Source organism: Coffea arabica, chromosome 9e (genome assembly GCF_036785885.1).
Source record: "Coffea arabica cultivar ET-39 chromosome 9e, Coffea Arabica ET-39 HiFi, whole genome shotgun sequence".
Taxonomy (NCBI): domain Eukaryota; kingdom Viridiplantae; phylum Streptophyta; class Magnoliopsida; order Gentianales; family Rubiaceae; genus Coffea; species Coffea arabica.
Window position 1 is genome coordinate 27,087,990 of NC_092327.1, and position 13,768 is coordinate 27,101,757.

General features: G+C 35.2%; 1 protein-coding gene across 2 annotated transcripts; it reads left to right on the forward strand.

Annotated features, from left to right (window-relative positions):
* The first annotated feature begins 1,564 nt into the window (after positions 1 to 1,564).
* LOC113710374 (transcription initiation factor TFIID subunit 5-like) lies at positions 1,565 to 13,420 on the forward strand. 2 transcript variants are annotated; one of them, XM_027233336.2, is made up of 20 exons: positions 1,565 to 1,765; positions 2,069 to 2,463; positions 3,045 to 3,126; positions 3,212 to 3,290; positions 3,372 to 3,469; positions 3,565 to 3,621; positions 5,546 to 5,633; positions 5,778 to 5,887; positions 6,430 to 6,537; positions 6,685 to 6,836; positions 7,729 to 7,839; positions 7,946 to 8,015; positions 8,108 to 8,147; positions 9,384 to 9,548; positions 9,700 to 9,776; positions 10,354 to 10,470; positions 12,395 to 12,660; positions 12,777 to 12,872; positions 12,956 to 13,031; positions 13,143 to 13,420. In XM_027233336.2, the coding sequence occupies exons 2-20, from the start codon at positions 2,285 to 2,287 to the stop codon at positions 13,194 to 13,196; spliced, it is 2,025 nt and encodes a 674-aa protein (XP_027089137.1). In that variant the 5' UTR covers positions 1,565 to 1,765; positions 2,069 to 2,284; the 3' UTR covers positions 13,197 to 13,420. The 2 variants fall into 2 exon arrangements, with proteins under 2 accessions (XP_027089137.1, XP_027089138.1); XM_027233337.2 differs by having other exon boundaries at positions 1,571 to 1,765; positions 2,013 to 2,463.
* The last annotated feature ends 348 nt before the right edge of the window (positions 13,421 to 13,768 follow it).

Consider the following 13,768-nt stretch of genomic DNA (forward strand, 5'->3'; position numbering starts at 1 on the left):
CAAAAGTGCGTCTATCCATCTGAAGTTTACTCTTACAACCGGTGTCACTTTCTTTAACTAGTCTAAACATATAAAGCATTCTTTCAGCTCTTTTTTCCTTAGACTTGTTAACTGTCACTTTTTGTTTACCAAATACAACAAAGTAATATGATACCACATTGCAAAGATAACAACCTGAGCTACGGCCATTGTACACATTATACAAATATTACAAATTCACCTTTGTCGTCTAATTGTAATAGGAGAATGAGCCATTCTGTATAAATATAAATACATAATTACCAACTTATTATAGTAAAACATTCTATTCAGAAAGTTAACTACTTTAAAACTTGAAAAAAGGTGAAAAGCTTTCAATAGATGCATTTACATACAACATCAACCATAAAACATATCAGAATAAAAAAAAGATTCAGAAAAGTAACCCCATGAAATCATCTTGTAAGATGAAGAGAGAGAGTGTGTTACCTGAAATTTCTCTGATTAGAACAAATTTCACTGGTGTATTTGGGATGATTCGCTGATTCGATGCTAGTTGTCGTAGTTGAGAGATGAGAGAGAGACCTTCTGAAGTTTTCGGGAGACAATGATAGGTAAGGACCAAAACCCACCAAAATACTCGTTAATCACATTTGTAGAATTTTAGATTTTCCATATTCATAGATTGACACCGATAGTTGTCAACCAAATGGTCCAAACCTTACCAATTGGAATCAACCCCTTTCAAAAGTCATAGTGAAGGCCCATTACCACCAACCAAACAGGTACTTAGTTTTTGATATCTTTGCTAGCTCCACTAATGATAAAAAGCATATTTATAAAATCTGACTCGACTTGAAGGTTGAACTGATCGGCCCAATAATCCGAGCATTAGATCGGGTCGGGTCTCTAGTTGGATCGGACAAACCCAGTTGACCCAATGGTTCAACCAAAAATCCTATCGATTTTTCAATTGACCCAATTTACCTTTTTTTTTTTTTTAGATTGTGGGTTTTTGTTTTTGAAACAAAATGTTTATATGTTTTTTATAAGATTTGTACATTAGACCTTCATTTAAATATGTATATATGTATAGACTTTACCACTTGTTTAGTTTTTATTTGATAACTAAATATTTTTTTATAAACTTGTTTATTTTTTATTATACAATTAATCTTTCTAACTTTTAAATTGACAATATTTGATTAGTTAGAAAATTACTTTGTTTTTAAATAAAAAATAAAATAATGAAAAATAATATTATATTTTTTAAAATAAGCGATATAAATTTTGTTTTTATGTTTGGCTATATTATTTATTTATTTAAAAGTATGATAAAAATGAAATTAAATTTTCTATTAATATCTATATATTTATTATATATCTTTTTAATTATAATAATTAGTACCTAAAAGTACTTTATTATATATTTTATGTATATTAAAAGTATTATTTTATATTTATAAATATTAAATTAATAATCACCGGTTCAATCACTGATCCAGTGACCTCATCCCGCTGCCGGTTCTTTACCGGGCCGAGTTTAATAACAATGGATAAAGGCCCCCAACGTTTCCTCGTTTTCGTCTTCTGGCCTCGGGAACTCGTTTGTCCTTTCTTGCTTGAGTTTTGAAGCCTTGCGGCTTCAAATTGAGAGTTGTTTGGTTATAAATATTTTGATGGCCTACACCCCAAGTTAACAGCGAGCTTAAGTCGTTGGCTGTCCCGGACCCGCTGCACAAAGTTGTCTGGAGCTGAAGAATGCAAAGTAATGGGCAAGAATTAGGTAAATTTTTTTTTTTCCGTTGAGAGCAGATTAGAATCCCATGAAACTATTTTTGGAACAAATTGGGCTACTGAGATGGACTCCTGCAATGATAAGGTGACTAATTAGGAGCTGGTTGAACATGATTAGGGCTCGAGATTTAAATCGAGTGTTAATATTTTAACATCAATTGGTTCTTTTCATGGTTTAATAATGGAGTCGATTTTGTAGTTAATGTGCTAATTGTGTTTGTTCTTGCTTGTAACAGTGGAATGTAGTAGGCACCTATTGATTTCCGTTTAATTTGAAACAATTTGTGTCTAGATGATAAGAGAAGCTGCATTTGAGAGCTGAGACGAGGGAGGAGTAAATTCGAATTGCAAGCTGTGTGGGATTTGAGTTCAAGTAAGTTTGACGAATTCTAACTTGGGTACAGCACCATTTCTGGTCGTACCATACCCTAGCAGCAGAAATTTTCCGGATATTGGAATTTTAAACAGTATCTTTGAGCAAGAAAGAGGGTAGAATAGAGTAAAAGAGATGGACGAAGAAGAAATTGAGAAAGCTGTAATGACCTACTTGAAAAAGAAGGGTTTCAAGCAAACGGAGTTGGCCTTCCAAGAAGAACAACAGCGACAGCATCCCAAAACCGCCTTGCACTCCACCAATTCCCATGTTGACCCTGAAATCGCTTGTCAAATCCTCTCATTCTCTTCTGAGTGAGTAATTTCCGCACTTCATTTACTTTTTCTATTAGTTGATTGTAGTTGATAATTAGAAGAACATAAAATTGTGCCTCCATTAGAAAACTGACAGGATAATGCAGTGAATGCTGAGAGACCAGAGGTAAGATGACAAATTGGATTTGTGTTGGTTGTTTGTAGAAGCAATTAGCTTTTGGGTTTTGTCTGCATTTGTCCCAACAGTCATCTTTTTCATTTTGAAGAGAACCTTGTCGGGATTAAGTTTTAATTTTGCTAGGATAAGCCTGTTAATACACTTTAGGTTTGACTCTTTATTTTCTATTCGAATGTTCATATTGAATTATTATTAATATATGTGAAAGCTAAATGGTATTCTTTTTCTCCTTCCCGGGGTTTGATACCTCCATATCTTCCATTTATAACTATTCTTTTCTATCCCACTTTTTTCTCTATTTGATTTAATATGGTTAATTTTTTTGGCTTAAATGAGGGTGAATCAGCTGAAACAAGACATTTTTATTTTTTTATTTTTTCTTGTTTGTTATATGGCAATGATCAAAAATCACTTAACATATTGCTATTGTTTGGCTATGTAGATTGGAAAGTAATCCTGCCCAGTACCATGAGGGATATGGCAAGCTTCGATCATGGGCCTACAGTTCATTGGATTTATACAAGGTTTGTTAAATGAATCAGAGTATTGCATTACATTTTGATTCTATTACACTAATATTTCTAGTGATCATTTTTGCCAATTATGCAGCACGAGTTGCTTCGAGTTCTGTATCCTGTTTTTGTTCATTGCTTCATGGATCTTATTGCAAAAGGTCACATTCAAGAAGGTGATTTTTGTTTTTGAATTTTTTTTTGCCACACTGCTTAAATTCTTAAGTTTGTAATGAATAATGCTGCTTGAATTTCAGCAAGAACTTTGTTTAATAGCTTTCGTGAAGACCATGAGATGATGCATGCACGTGATCTCCAAAAACTGGAAGGTGTTCTGTCGCCCTCTCACCTGGAGGTTAATTACCATTCTACCTGTACATTGCTTGTGATCTTGGCATGTTTTAAATTTGATTGCAATTTGTCCTCAATTATTTTCTATTATTGTGATAGGAAATGGAATTTGCCCATTCTCTAAGACAAAGCAAATTCAACATTAAAATTTGTCAGGTGATTTCTCCAGCTTCTGTGTATAAAATAATATATTATTGTCTCTCATGGGTGCAAAAATGTTTCTTTGGCTATGATCTTGAACTTCCTTGAACTAGCAGAATGTGCATGATGAGGCATGTACCTTTAGGGATGGCAATGGGGGTGAATTTGGAGAAAAGATGTGCCTGTAATAACCACAAGGCCAACTAAATATACCTCTGGCCCTTTTGAATTCCTTGCCAAGTGATCCTTACTTTTTTGCCACTTGAATATTTTAGTCCTTAACTAGAGTCTTGGAAAATAAGGTTTTGATGTGCAATGTTGGAGATATGTATATTTGGCTGGACTTTTATTAAAGTACTAAATTGGCCAAATAATAAAAATTATGGATAAATTGGCTAAAACAAAAGTTTGAAGACTAAATTGATTACAGAAAGGAAGTCGAATGATGAAATGAACTATTTTCCTTATGTAAAACCGATATTAAGAAATATCACAGCGAAAAAGTTTGGATGTCAAGATAATGCAAAAGTGAGTTTTGAAATGCTATATGGTAATCTGAAGTAAGCTTGAAAATGCCATTAAACAAAAGGTAACAGAAGTTGCACCAATCAGCGTGATGATGGGTGGTTTACAAGATGCCGACTTAGGTTAGGATGCCTATCAGTCTTGGTGTTGTTCATGATTAATTTCATACAAGTATAAAAGAGAGCTAATTGTATGTGTTAAATTAAGGTGAAGAGGGAATTGTGTAGGTTCCATATTTGTTAGTTAAGAATTAAGGAGATAGTTGGGAAAAAAGTGGGGCTATGTTCTTTGTGAACAAGATATTTTGTAGTACAAAAGTAGTTTGACATGAATAGACTGAATAGAAGGCAATCAATTTGGGGTGGAGGAATAACTGTAGAAAACCTTTAACATGTTTTGCTGTATGTGATGCATTTTATTAACAAGTCATGTTATCTAGTACATATTATGGGCACGAATGGCGTGTTCCCCATCAGGCAAGTGAGAAATTTGAACCCCCAACCCAATCCCATTCCCACTGCACCTCATTAACAGCCCCATTTGGTCGGCACCTTTTGGATATCTGTATAATTTCCTTCTCAGCATACTTCCTGTTCTTTTGCTTTCTGTGTGTATAATGCTGAGATTCTTTTGAATTCCGCGTATAATTTGATTTTATTGTATCTGAGATTATTGTATTGTCTCTGCAAATGTAATTTGATTTTAAAAAGCTGGAGTATCAATATAAGGAAGTGCATTAGTACTTTATTAACAATACGAGACTATCAGCGTAAGAAGCTCAATGTATCTATATCCTATGATTTAGGGACGTGAAAGACACATCTTGCATCTATTAATGTCAAGAAATCCATCTAAATTGCATGCTAAGTCAACTCTAAATGAAGAAAGTGTTAACGCTCTGTGCAACTATTGTGTACCATGCTTGTTGTCCTTAATAGACAGCTGTCTTCATTTAGAGTTTACCTCTTTTAACAGTTATGCCATCTGAAGTGGTACCTTTTCATATGAATTAAGTAACATATGTATGTTGGGAGAAGGCTTTCATTCTGCTAAAATTATAAATAGCAAACTGAAGAGGAAAGAAAGGGGAAAGAACTGATGCTTTGATTAAATTGGGAACATGAGACAAATTATGCATGTAGCTTTGGGTATTTAGTGCTGCACACTAACTAGATTATATTTGTCTCGTAGAATGCTTTGATTACAGTACAGTTTTACAATAGTGCTAGTCATGAATTCAGACAACCTAGTTTATACTTATCTTCTTATCCGAGCCTTAGTTTCTTGGTCTATTTATGGTCCTTCAGTTGCATTTTTCTTTCCTTGGGGAACAAGGCCTCTGTTACCAAGTTTTATACTGTGGTTTCAGTTTAAACACTATACACTCACTTTCTTTTTTTTCCCCCCCTGGCAGTACTCGTATGATCTACTGCTGCAATACCTTCACAAGACGCAGTCTGTTGTAATGCTTGGACTAATAAATGAGCACATCAACTTTCAAGGTACATTTGCACAGATCTCACTTGTAAATTAACTATAAATGCTCAATTATAGGGTGATGATTGCTCTTTATAATTATATTTGTTGATGTTTAATTCCACTGTATTTTATTGTTGATGTTTAATTTCACTGTATTTTATTGTCAGTCTCTCCTGGACAACCAACTTCAATTTCTGATGATGCTGAAGTTGTTACACTCATGGGCAGTGGCCAGGATGCCGTGAATCTGATAAATCAGAAAGAAATACATTGGGGGGTAAGTAAAGAAGCAGATGACTGGAATTAGGTTCACCTAAACATTTATGAATCTATATAGCATATTGCCAACAGCTAATTATACTTGGATTAAGTGAGTATTTGAATATGAAATGTGATTTGTCCTGGTTTGTTTTGATTGTTTATGACATTTCTAAGGAGAGGGGGTTTGCTCAAGTACTTGTAACCTATAAATGTTTATGTTTCCGCCACTAGGTCAAAAAAGAAAGTTCGAAAGGAAAAACTGGTAGTGCATAGTCAATCGTGCAAGTACAGGATAGGGATTGGCTTATTGGTGCGACAGAAAACAGTATGAAATGTCCTTTGGGTGGAGATCTAGTTTTGTGCTGTTACCTGCTGCTTGGGAAGGATACAAGTTGTAATTTTTTTTTTTTGGTGCTGCTGTGACTAATCTAATTCATTATTTACAAGATTGTGGGTGGATTAGACTAATGTTGCTTGGAAATTGAAAGTGCTTATGTTTAAGTGATTAGTATCATATTTCTCTTGCAAAGAGAAGCATCACATTGTAAATTGCAACAGTTGCTTGAAGATAGTTTGGAAGAAAGGTTGGAGAAGGCAGGAGCTCTGGTTCCAGATTCAGCAAAGGTGGATGGAGAAGCAAGGGAAGGAGAGGTGGAAGAGAACAAGGTGACATGTGGTTGTTTTTTAGTATCATCTCTTATATTGACATTCTACCATTATTTGAAATGTTGTATTTGTATCCTTCCTAATGGAAGTACTGGCTTGTCATTTTTTGAACCTTATGTTTTATACTGCTACTCTTTGCCTTGTTAGAAAAGACCATATGAGGGAGGAAAGCAAGGTGCTTCGCTCAAGAAGTCAAAAAAGGATAAGGTTGCTACTGCAACAGGCAAAGCTTCTCGTGTGGAGACTAGCACAGTATCTGTGGCACCACGTGTCAAACCAGAGCTAACCTTGCCATCGATGTACTTTGCTGACATTCCTTATGCATTTTGTTTACTATGTCTAAACTTTTTAAATCCTCTTATGGTACTTCTGGTGTAGAACACAGATTTAGCATAATAGCAGTAATGGACATAAAGGAGCTTTTCTTTTTGGCTGTAAAACAGTGGTAAAGAGAAGTGGTTTTTGTACAATCATCTAGCTAATAGGAGAATAGTTGGATAAATGTTTTCTTTGCCCTCTTTGACATGCTATGTGTACACAGTTCTCTGCTATGTATTAGACAATTCTGTGGTTGTGAGCAAAATGACCCCAGCAAATGGTTTTGTATTCTCCTAACTAGTTGTATAGGCCTGTGGACAGGTCAAAACTGTAGGGGTGCGTGTGTTGTACTATAAAATCTGTCATGGGAGCAACTTGTTGATCCATGTTTACCAAACTAAAGAAAGTGGTTAGCAATCAGATAACCATTTAGTTTGTCTCAGACATTCATTTAGTTATGTAAAGGGCCAGGGCCAACTCAGTGCATTTGGTTTTCACCACAGTGGGTTCTTTGTGTGGCTTACTTGTGCAGTCTTATCCTTGTGCAAAATAAGTGGGTGGTATCATTTATTGACCTGGTGACCATCTAAAGTGAAGATGTATTACTTTAGTACCATCTAATTGTAGAATGGACCTGTTTCTGAGGACCATGTTCCACCACATCTATGAATGGTCTTTCTTCTACACAAACATATATATTCAATTAAGTAAAAGAATTGACAAGTTTCTTTTCTATAATTTGTTTCACCCATTTGTTGCATTTATAATTTCTATTTCTGTTCAATTGCAGCTTATATATTATTTTTTGTGGAACTTTCTAGTTTGTTTACATATTTTCTTGTCTGAAGCACTCTAATTGTATTTCTTTCTTAGACCGGCTGAGGTAGAGCATTCTATTCTTGAAGATCTCCGGAATCGGGTACAACTGAGTAGTGCAGCTCTTCCTTCTATCAGCTTTTACACATTTATTAACACACATAATGGGTATGTGATTCAAATTTTGTAAAGCTTTATTTTGGATTGCTAGATTTCGAAGTTCTGCTTTGTCATCTATTGGTATTACTTGCCAACCTCGATGCTGGTCTTCTAGGTTAAATTGTGCGTCAATATCCCAAGATGGATCACTCGTTGCTGGTGGCTTCTCAGACTCATCGCTTAAGGTTTATGAATTCTTTTTGCTATTGAATGTCTTTCGCGAACTTTGTGTTTTCTGCTGTTTTTATTCGTACTAATCTAGAAATCATGTTTCCAGGTTTGGGACATGGCCAAGCTTGGGCAACAAACTGGTTATGGTAATTTTATTGACCGTTTTGCGTTTCGGATCATCTAACTTTTCCTTGAACATGCATTCTCTCTCTCTCTCTCTCTCTCTTTTTTTTTTTTGCTAATCTTGAACATGCAATCCCACATGACACTCTTTGATTTATTCAAGACTTTTGTTAAAATTGAGGCTAGATTGTGTATATCAAAGCCAAGGTAGACTGGTCAGGCTACTTGTCAATGTAAAAAGCTTAGAGAACAACCATTCTATCTAATGACTTGGACACTTGGAAGTCTGCGTTCTTCTTGGATGTTTGAAGACTGGAAACCACACAACCATTTCTAATTACAAAGGTAGAGATGTTGCTTTAAACTAGTGGAACAATACAAAAAGCCCCTGGATAGAAGCTGGATTTTCAAATGCTCACTCTAACTTTTGTCTTGGAAGAGTTTGACCATTATAATGATGCCCTTTTGTAGTCCTCATTTTAAACACTGATTTGTAATAATCGTTGGGACAGGTCTCTGTAGTTTCAGGGTTAAATTAGGATAGTCGTCGTTAAAGTGGCTGGTCAAATAATGAAAATGTCAAGAAGCTTGTTTTTTGAATTCTGTTGGTGCTAGAGAAGCCCTTGGAATGAAAAGCGTCGACGTTTCGAAAACTCTACTGACAGTACCTTTTTTCTGTTTTACTTTATTGAAATAAAAAATGCAGTCAATTCTGGGAGGGGATGAATGTTTCTTAGTGCATGATAAGTGTTAAAGTAGAAATAACATTAGAAAAATTTTTATAGGGTGTTGAAGATTGATTGATTTTTACAAGGTTCATCAATCCTCTCCTGTAGTTGACCTTAATGTCCAATTGTTGTACTTGAAGAAACCACACTTTATTCCGTTTCTTGAGAGAATTTACAATCTATTGAGGTTCTGCATATTCTATTATCTACGGTTGTAAGGTTTACTTGGTTAGGATTAGGTGGCTGCCATTCTTCAGAACAATCTCATGTATCACCTTGAAGCATTTTTGAGGAAATATAAACATGGAAGATAAATTGATCGTCCTTATTTTGGCATTTAATAGAGTACATGCGTAGCAGCCTGTAGAGTTTAACTACTCAACATGCCTGCTTTGATAAACTCAGATGTCTTAAAACTCCCTTAAGTACTGCACGTATTGGTTTGTTTTTCTATCTGAGATTATGTATTTAAGAACAATGTGTCCCTTACTAGGATATGAAGTAACAGTTAGTTTGAATTGTCTTCTTCAGCTACTTCGCAGATAGTAGAGGATTCATATCCGAGTGACTCTTTACTTGGTGCAAACAGTGGGAGAAAATCATATACATTATTTCAAGGCCATTCTGGACCTGTATATTCTGCTACTTTTAGTCCATTTGGAGATTATATTTTGTCTTCTTCATCAGATTCAACAAGTATGTGCTAATTTGCCGGCAACTGGTTATTGGTTTTACATACCCTGGTTATGAATTCTCTTTGTTATTTCTGTTTCTTCAATATCTCATTTCAATTCCTGCAAGTGCTTCTCAGACTGGCATTCACTATTATAACACTATCATTTTGCAGTTCGTTTATGGAGTACAAATTTGAATACAAATCTTGTTTGTTACAAAGGTCATAACTACCCCGTATGGGATGTTCAGGTAAACCTTTTTATTTATTTTGTACAAACATACTTGTGCTTGTTAAAGGTCAAAACTGGGATATGACATACCTGTATCTGCTGTTAATCATTTTAATAACATATGAACATGAAAAGAGACTAGGCAACCTGTAAAACAGCTTTTTGGAAAGAAATTTTTGTATCGTGATTTTCATTTGGTGCCTGATTCGTTTATTGCACTGCATTTCAAGTTTTGTTAGAGGAGCATCTGATGGGCATTACCTTTTGTAGCACACTTCATTTTGTCTTTAGTGTTGTCCCATGCACTTTTGCATTGATTTTCTTCTACAGAACTTTCATGGTTTGGAAATTAACAAGCTATTTTAACAGCTTTGTTATTTTCTTGAGGAACATTCTTTTAGCTATAATTGCTTATTGGATCCACAGTTGTATTTTGTGGAATTAAGCATAGTTGACAGTTCTAATGGTTTCCATGATTGCATTAGCTTCTTACTGTTCGTGATTGTGATCATTCTTTCAGTCAAACTATTGCATGTGTATAAGCTGTTAACTTTGATCTACTTTATGATGTGTGTTCAATTTTCATGTCAAAGCAGTTCAGTCCAGTGGGACATTATTTTGCCAGCTCTTCACATGATAGAACAGCAAGAATCTGGTCTATGGACAGAATGCAGCCTTTGAGAATCATGGCTGGTCACTTATCTGATGTAGATGTAAGTATAGCACGGTGCATTATAGTTTGCATTACTTTTTGAAGGTTTCTGGTAAGGTAGAGACTGAAAGCTCCTCAGAGTGATGGACAGACGCTTGACTTTTATCACTTCTCAACTATTGCCTTCAATAATTTTTTAGGACTGATGAGAGGGATATTTCCTCAATATTTTGACTACTCATGCCTGCTTTTGATAAAAGGAATAGATAGTCTGAATGTCCTTATGACAGTATTCAGTCCCATATACATACTGAGATTTTTTTTTTAATTTGAACTAGATTGGAATTGCATCTTTTATGTTGGTTCAATTTCTGTGTTATATAAAAGCTATATAAATATTACTTTTCATATACATTGGTTCTGTAGGATCATTTGGCATCTACAAGGCATAATATTGGTTTTGCCCTCTGAACTGCTTATTCTTTTTAAATATTTCTCATGAGCCACATTTTGTGCAGCTTATGCAGGATTTTTTTAATTTTATTTTTTTATTTTAATGGCTCATATCTGTCTTTTTAGTGTATCCTTGTCCTTGTGCTGTTCTTATTTTGTGCATGCACTTTTATATTGAGAGTATTGTTTCTTAAGAATCCATTAGCTGTGTACTCGTCCTTATTCTCTTTTAGTTCTGTGCAAAATAAAGTACTCCCTCCCCAAAGGAGTGTTTTTTGTTTGACAGAGCATGAAAATAATGCTTTTTGTTTCACAGAGCATGAATACTAAGAGAGTCAAATATAATTTATTGTTTAGTTTAGACTGGGAAACATGTTTTGTCCATCATGTTAGTCATTTAAACAGACAGATAGGAATATGGGTGCTACTTCCTTTTCAAGTTTGTCATGTATTAGACAGGAGTATATTACAGATTTCCATGTGATATAGGTGCATCTTATTTGGAGACGGATAAAAGAAGAGTTGACATTTTTACTCCATTGTGGTTTTAGGCCTTACATGTAAGATTTTGATGTTTCTTTGGTGCATAGAAGTACCAAATTGTGGTTCAGGACCATGCAGCTGTACTGCTTTGTATTCTTTTTCTCTCTACTGTTTTTGCTTTTATTTTGAAGATGTTATCACACAACAATCCTGCACATAGTTTCTGAATGCCAACTCTTTCCAAGAATCAAGAAATATTAATCAAAGCCTGAAAACATTGTAGTTCTCGTGGGTATTGCTGTGCAGAGTGCTACAGTTTTGGGTGGACACTAATTTCTTTTGTGCAGCTCTCTGCATATCTTTTCTCCCCTCATGTAACTTTTTATAAACCTTAAGCACTTACCTTTATATGAGCTTTTCACACTTTTGAAGTGTTTTCTTGATGTCCAAACCCTTAGTACTGTTTGTTTGGCTGTGCGATCACATTATTGTCCTCGGTTTGGATTCTGTGAAGTTTAGACTATGGGCAAACGTTTGGAGCTAGTTTCTGGTTTGACATTGTGGTTTTGATCCACAAATGCTGATACACATTTAGCTTGGAAAGTTGGAAATTGATTGTTTATGTACACACAGTTTAAAGATGTAATGTGGTCCTTTTTTTAGAATGTACAGACTATACAATCAAACTGGCGATCATAATACTTTCATGTTTGAGGTGAAAGTGAGGTACATATGGCTCTTGAGCAGTACTTCAAGATATCAATGAGTCTTGTGTGTTGCTAAAATAATTTTGTGTCAGCTGTTGAAACATGCAAGTATGACCAGGTGTTCATACAGGCAAGTATGACATTGATGTATACTTGTTGCCACCTTTTGCATCTTTCCCTACTCTTAAACATGCTGTTTGCTTTCCTATGACTTGCACTGTCATGTAGCTACAATTCTTTTCAAAAGGGTTGTCTTTTCAATGTCGAATATTCTCATAGCTATTTTTCCCTGTGTAAATATCTGACTTCAAATATTTTCTTGTGCAACTTTTCTTTGTGTAGTGTCTGCAATGGCATGCTAACTGCAACTATATCGCAACTGGATCTAGTGATAAAACTGTTCGCTTGTGGGATGTTCAAAGTGGGGAGTGTGTAAGAATATTTATTGGTCACCGGAGTATGATCTTATCATTGGCTATGTCCCCAGATGGACGATACATGGCATCTGGTGATGAGGATGGTACAGTTATGATGTGGGAACTTGCCAGTGGTCGTTGCATTAGCCCCTTGGTTGGTCATACATCTTGTGTATGGACACTTGCTTTTAGGTGGGACACAATTTGCATATCCAAATAAAATCCCGCGGCGCTTCTTACTTTAAAATAAAGAGAATAATGAAGTATTCAAGCAATTAATCTGTTATTACTTGTTATTCATGTCTCAGTTGTGAAGGTTCACTTCTTGCATCTGGTTCTGCTGATTGCACTGTGAAATTGTGGGATGTAACTGCAAGCACAAAACTGTTAAAGACAGAGGACAAGTAAGTCTTACTCCGTGCATGGCCATCCATCTGCTTTCCGATTATCAAGAGAATCACTTGTTATTTGTTTTGATTATCATCAGTAAAACTGGAAGTATAAATAGACTCCGGTCACTGAAGACTCTACCAACAAAGTCTACCCCAGTTTATTCTTTGCAGGTAAAGTGAGCTTTACTTTCTTGTTTTCACTGATGTCATAGTTAGTTTCTGCAATTTAACTAGAATAAACAAGTAACATAGTTACCTTGTGTGTTCATTCATCTAAAGCAGTTCTCACGGAGGAATCTTCTATTTGCTGCTGGAGTACTCTCAAAAAATACTTAAAAAATGTGACCTGACTGAAAGAACATTCATCATACTGCTCTATGAACATGTTTCAGCAGCTAGTTGCGATTCCTGCAACTTGTAATTTTAAAAAGGAAACATTTGCTGTAAAATATTCACAGCTAAACTTTTGTTCTTGGATCTTATCTGCTGTAGGCCTTTTCATATGCAGTTGTAGTAAGAATTTAATTCTATATTGAACAGCTGTTTCCATATGTTTTACATTCTCTGCGTCCAGTTTTTACATCTTTAAAGTATACCCGACTATGCAGCAAGTCTTGAAACTTGCATGTTTTAATGAGACTTTCAATGGTTGTATGCATCGGCATGAAGTGTTTTTGAGCACGACCCAACTTAGCACTGTTCTGAACATTGCTTGCCCTGTTTCTTCGCACTCTTATCCGCCTCGCCAAAAGAAGAAGGAATAAAACAGTTATTTATTGATTCGGTTATTTTGGGATTGGCTATTTCTGTTTCTGAGTGTATTGTTCGAGTCATTGCTGAGGGGTGTGCGGTTAGATAGATGAGATTACAACAGGAAAGGAATCTACTTTTGTAAGGTTGCTGGTTAT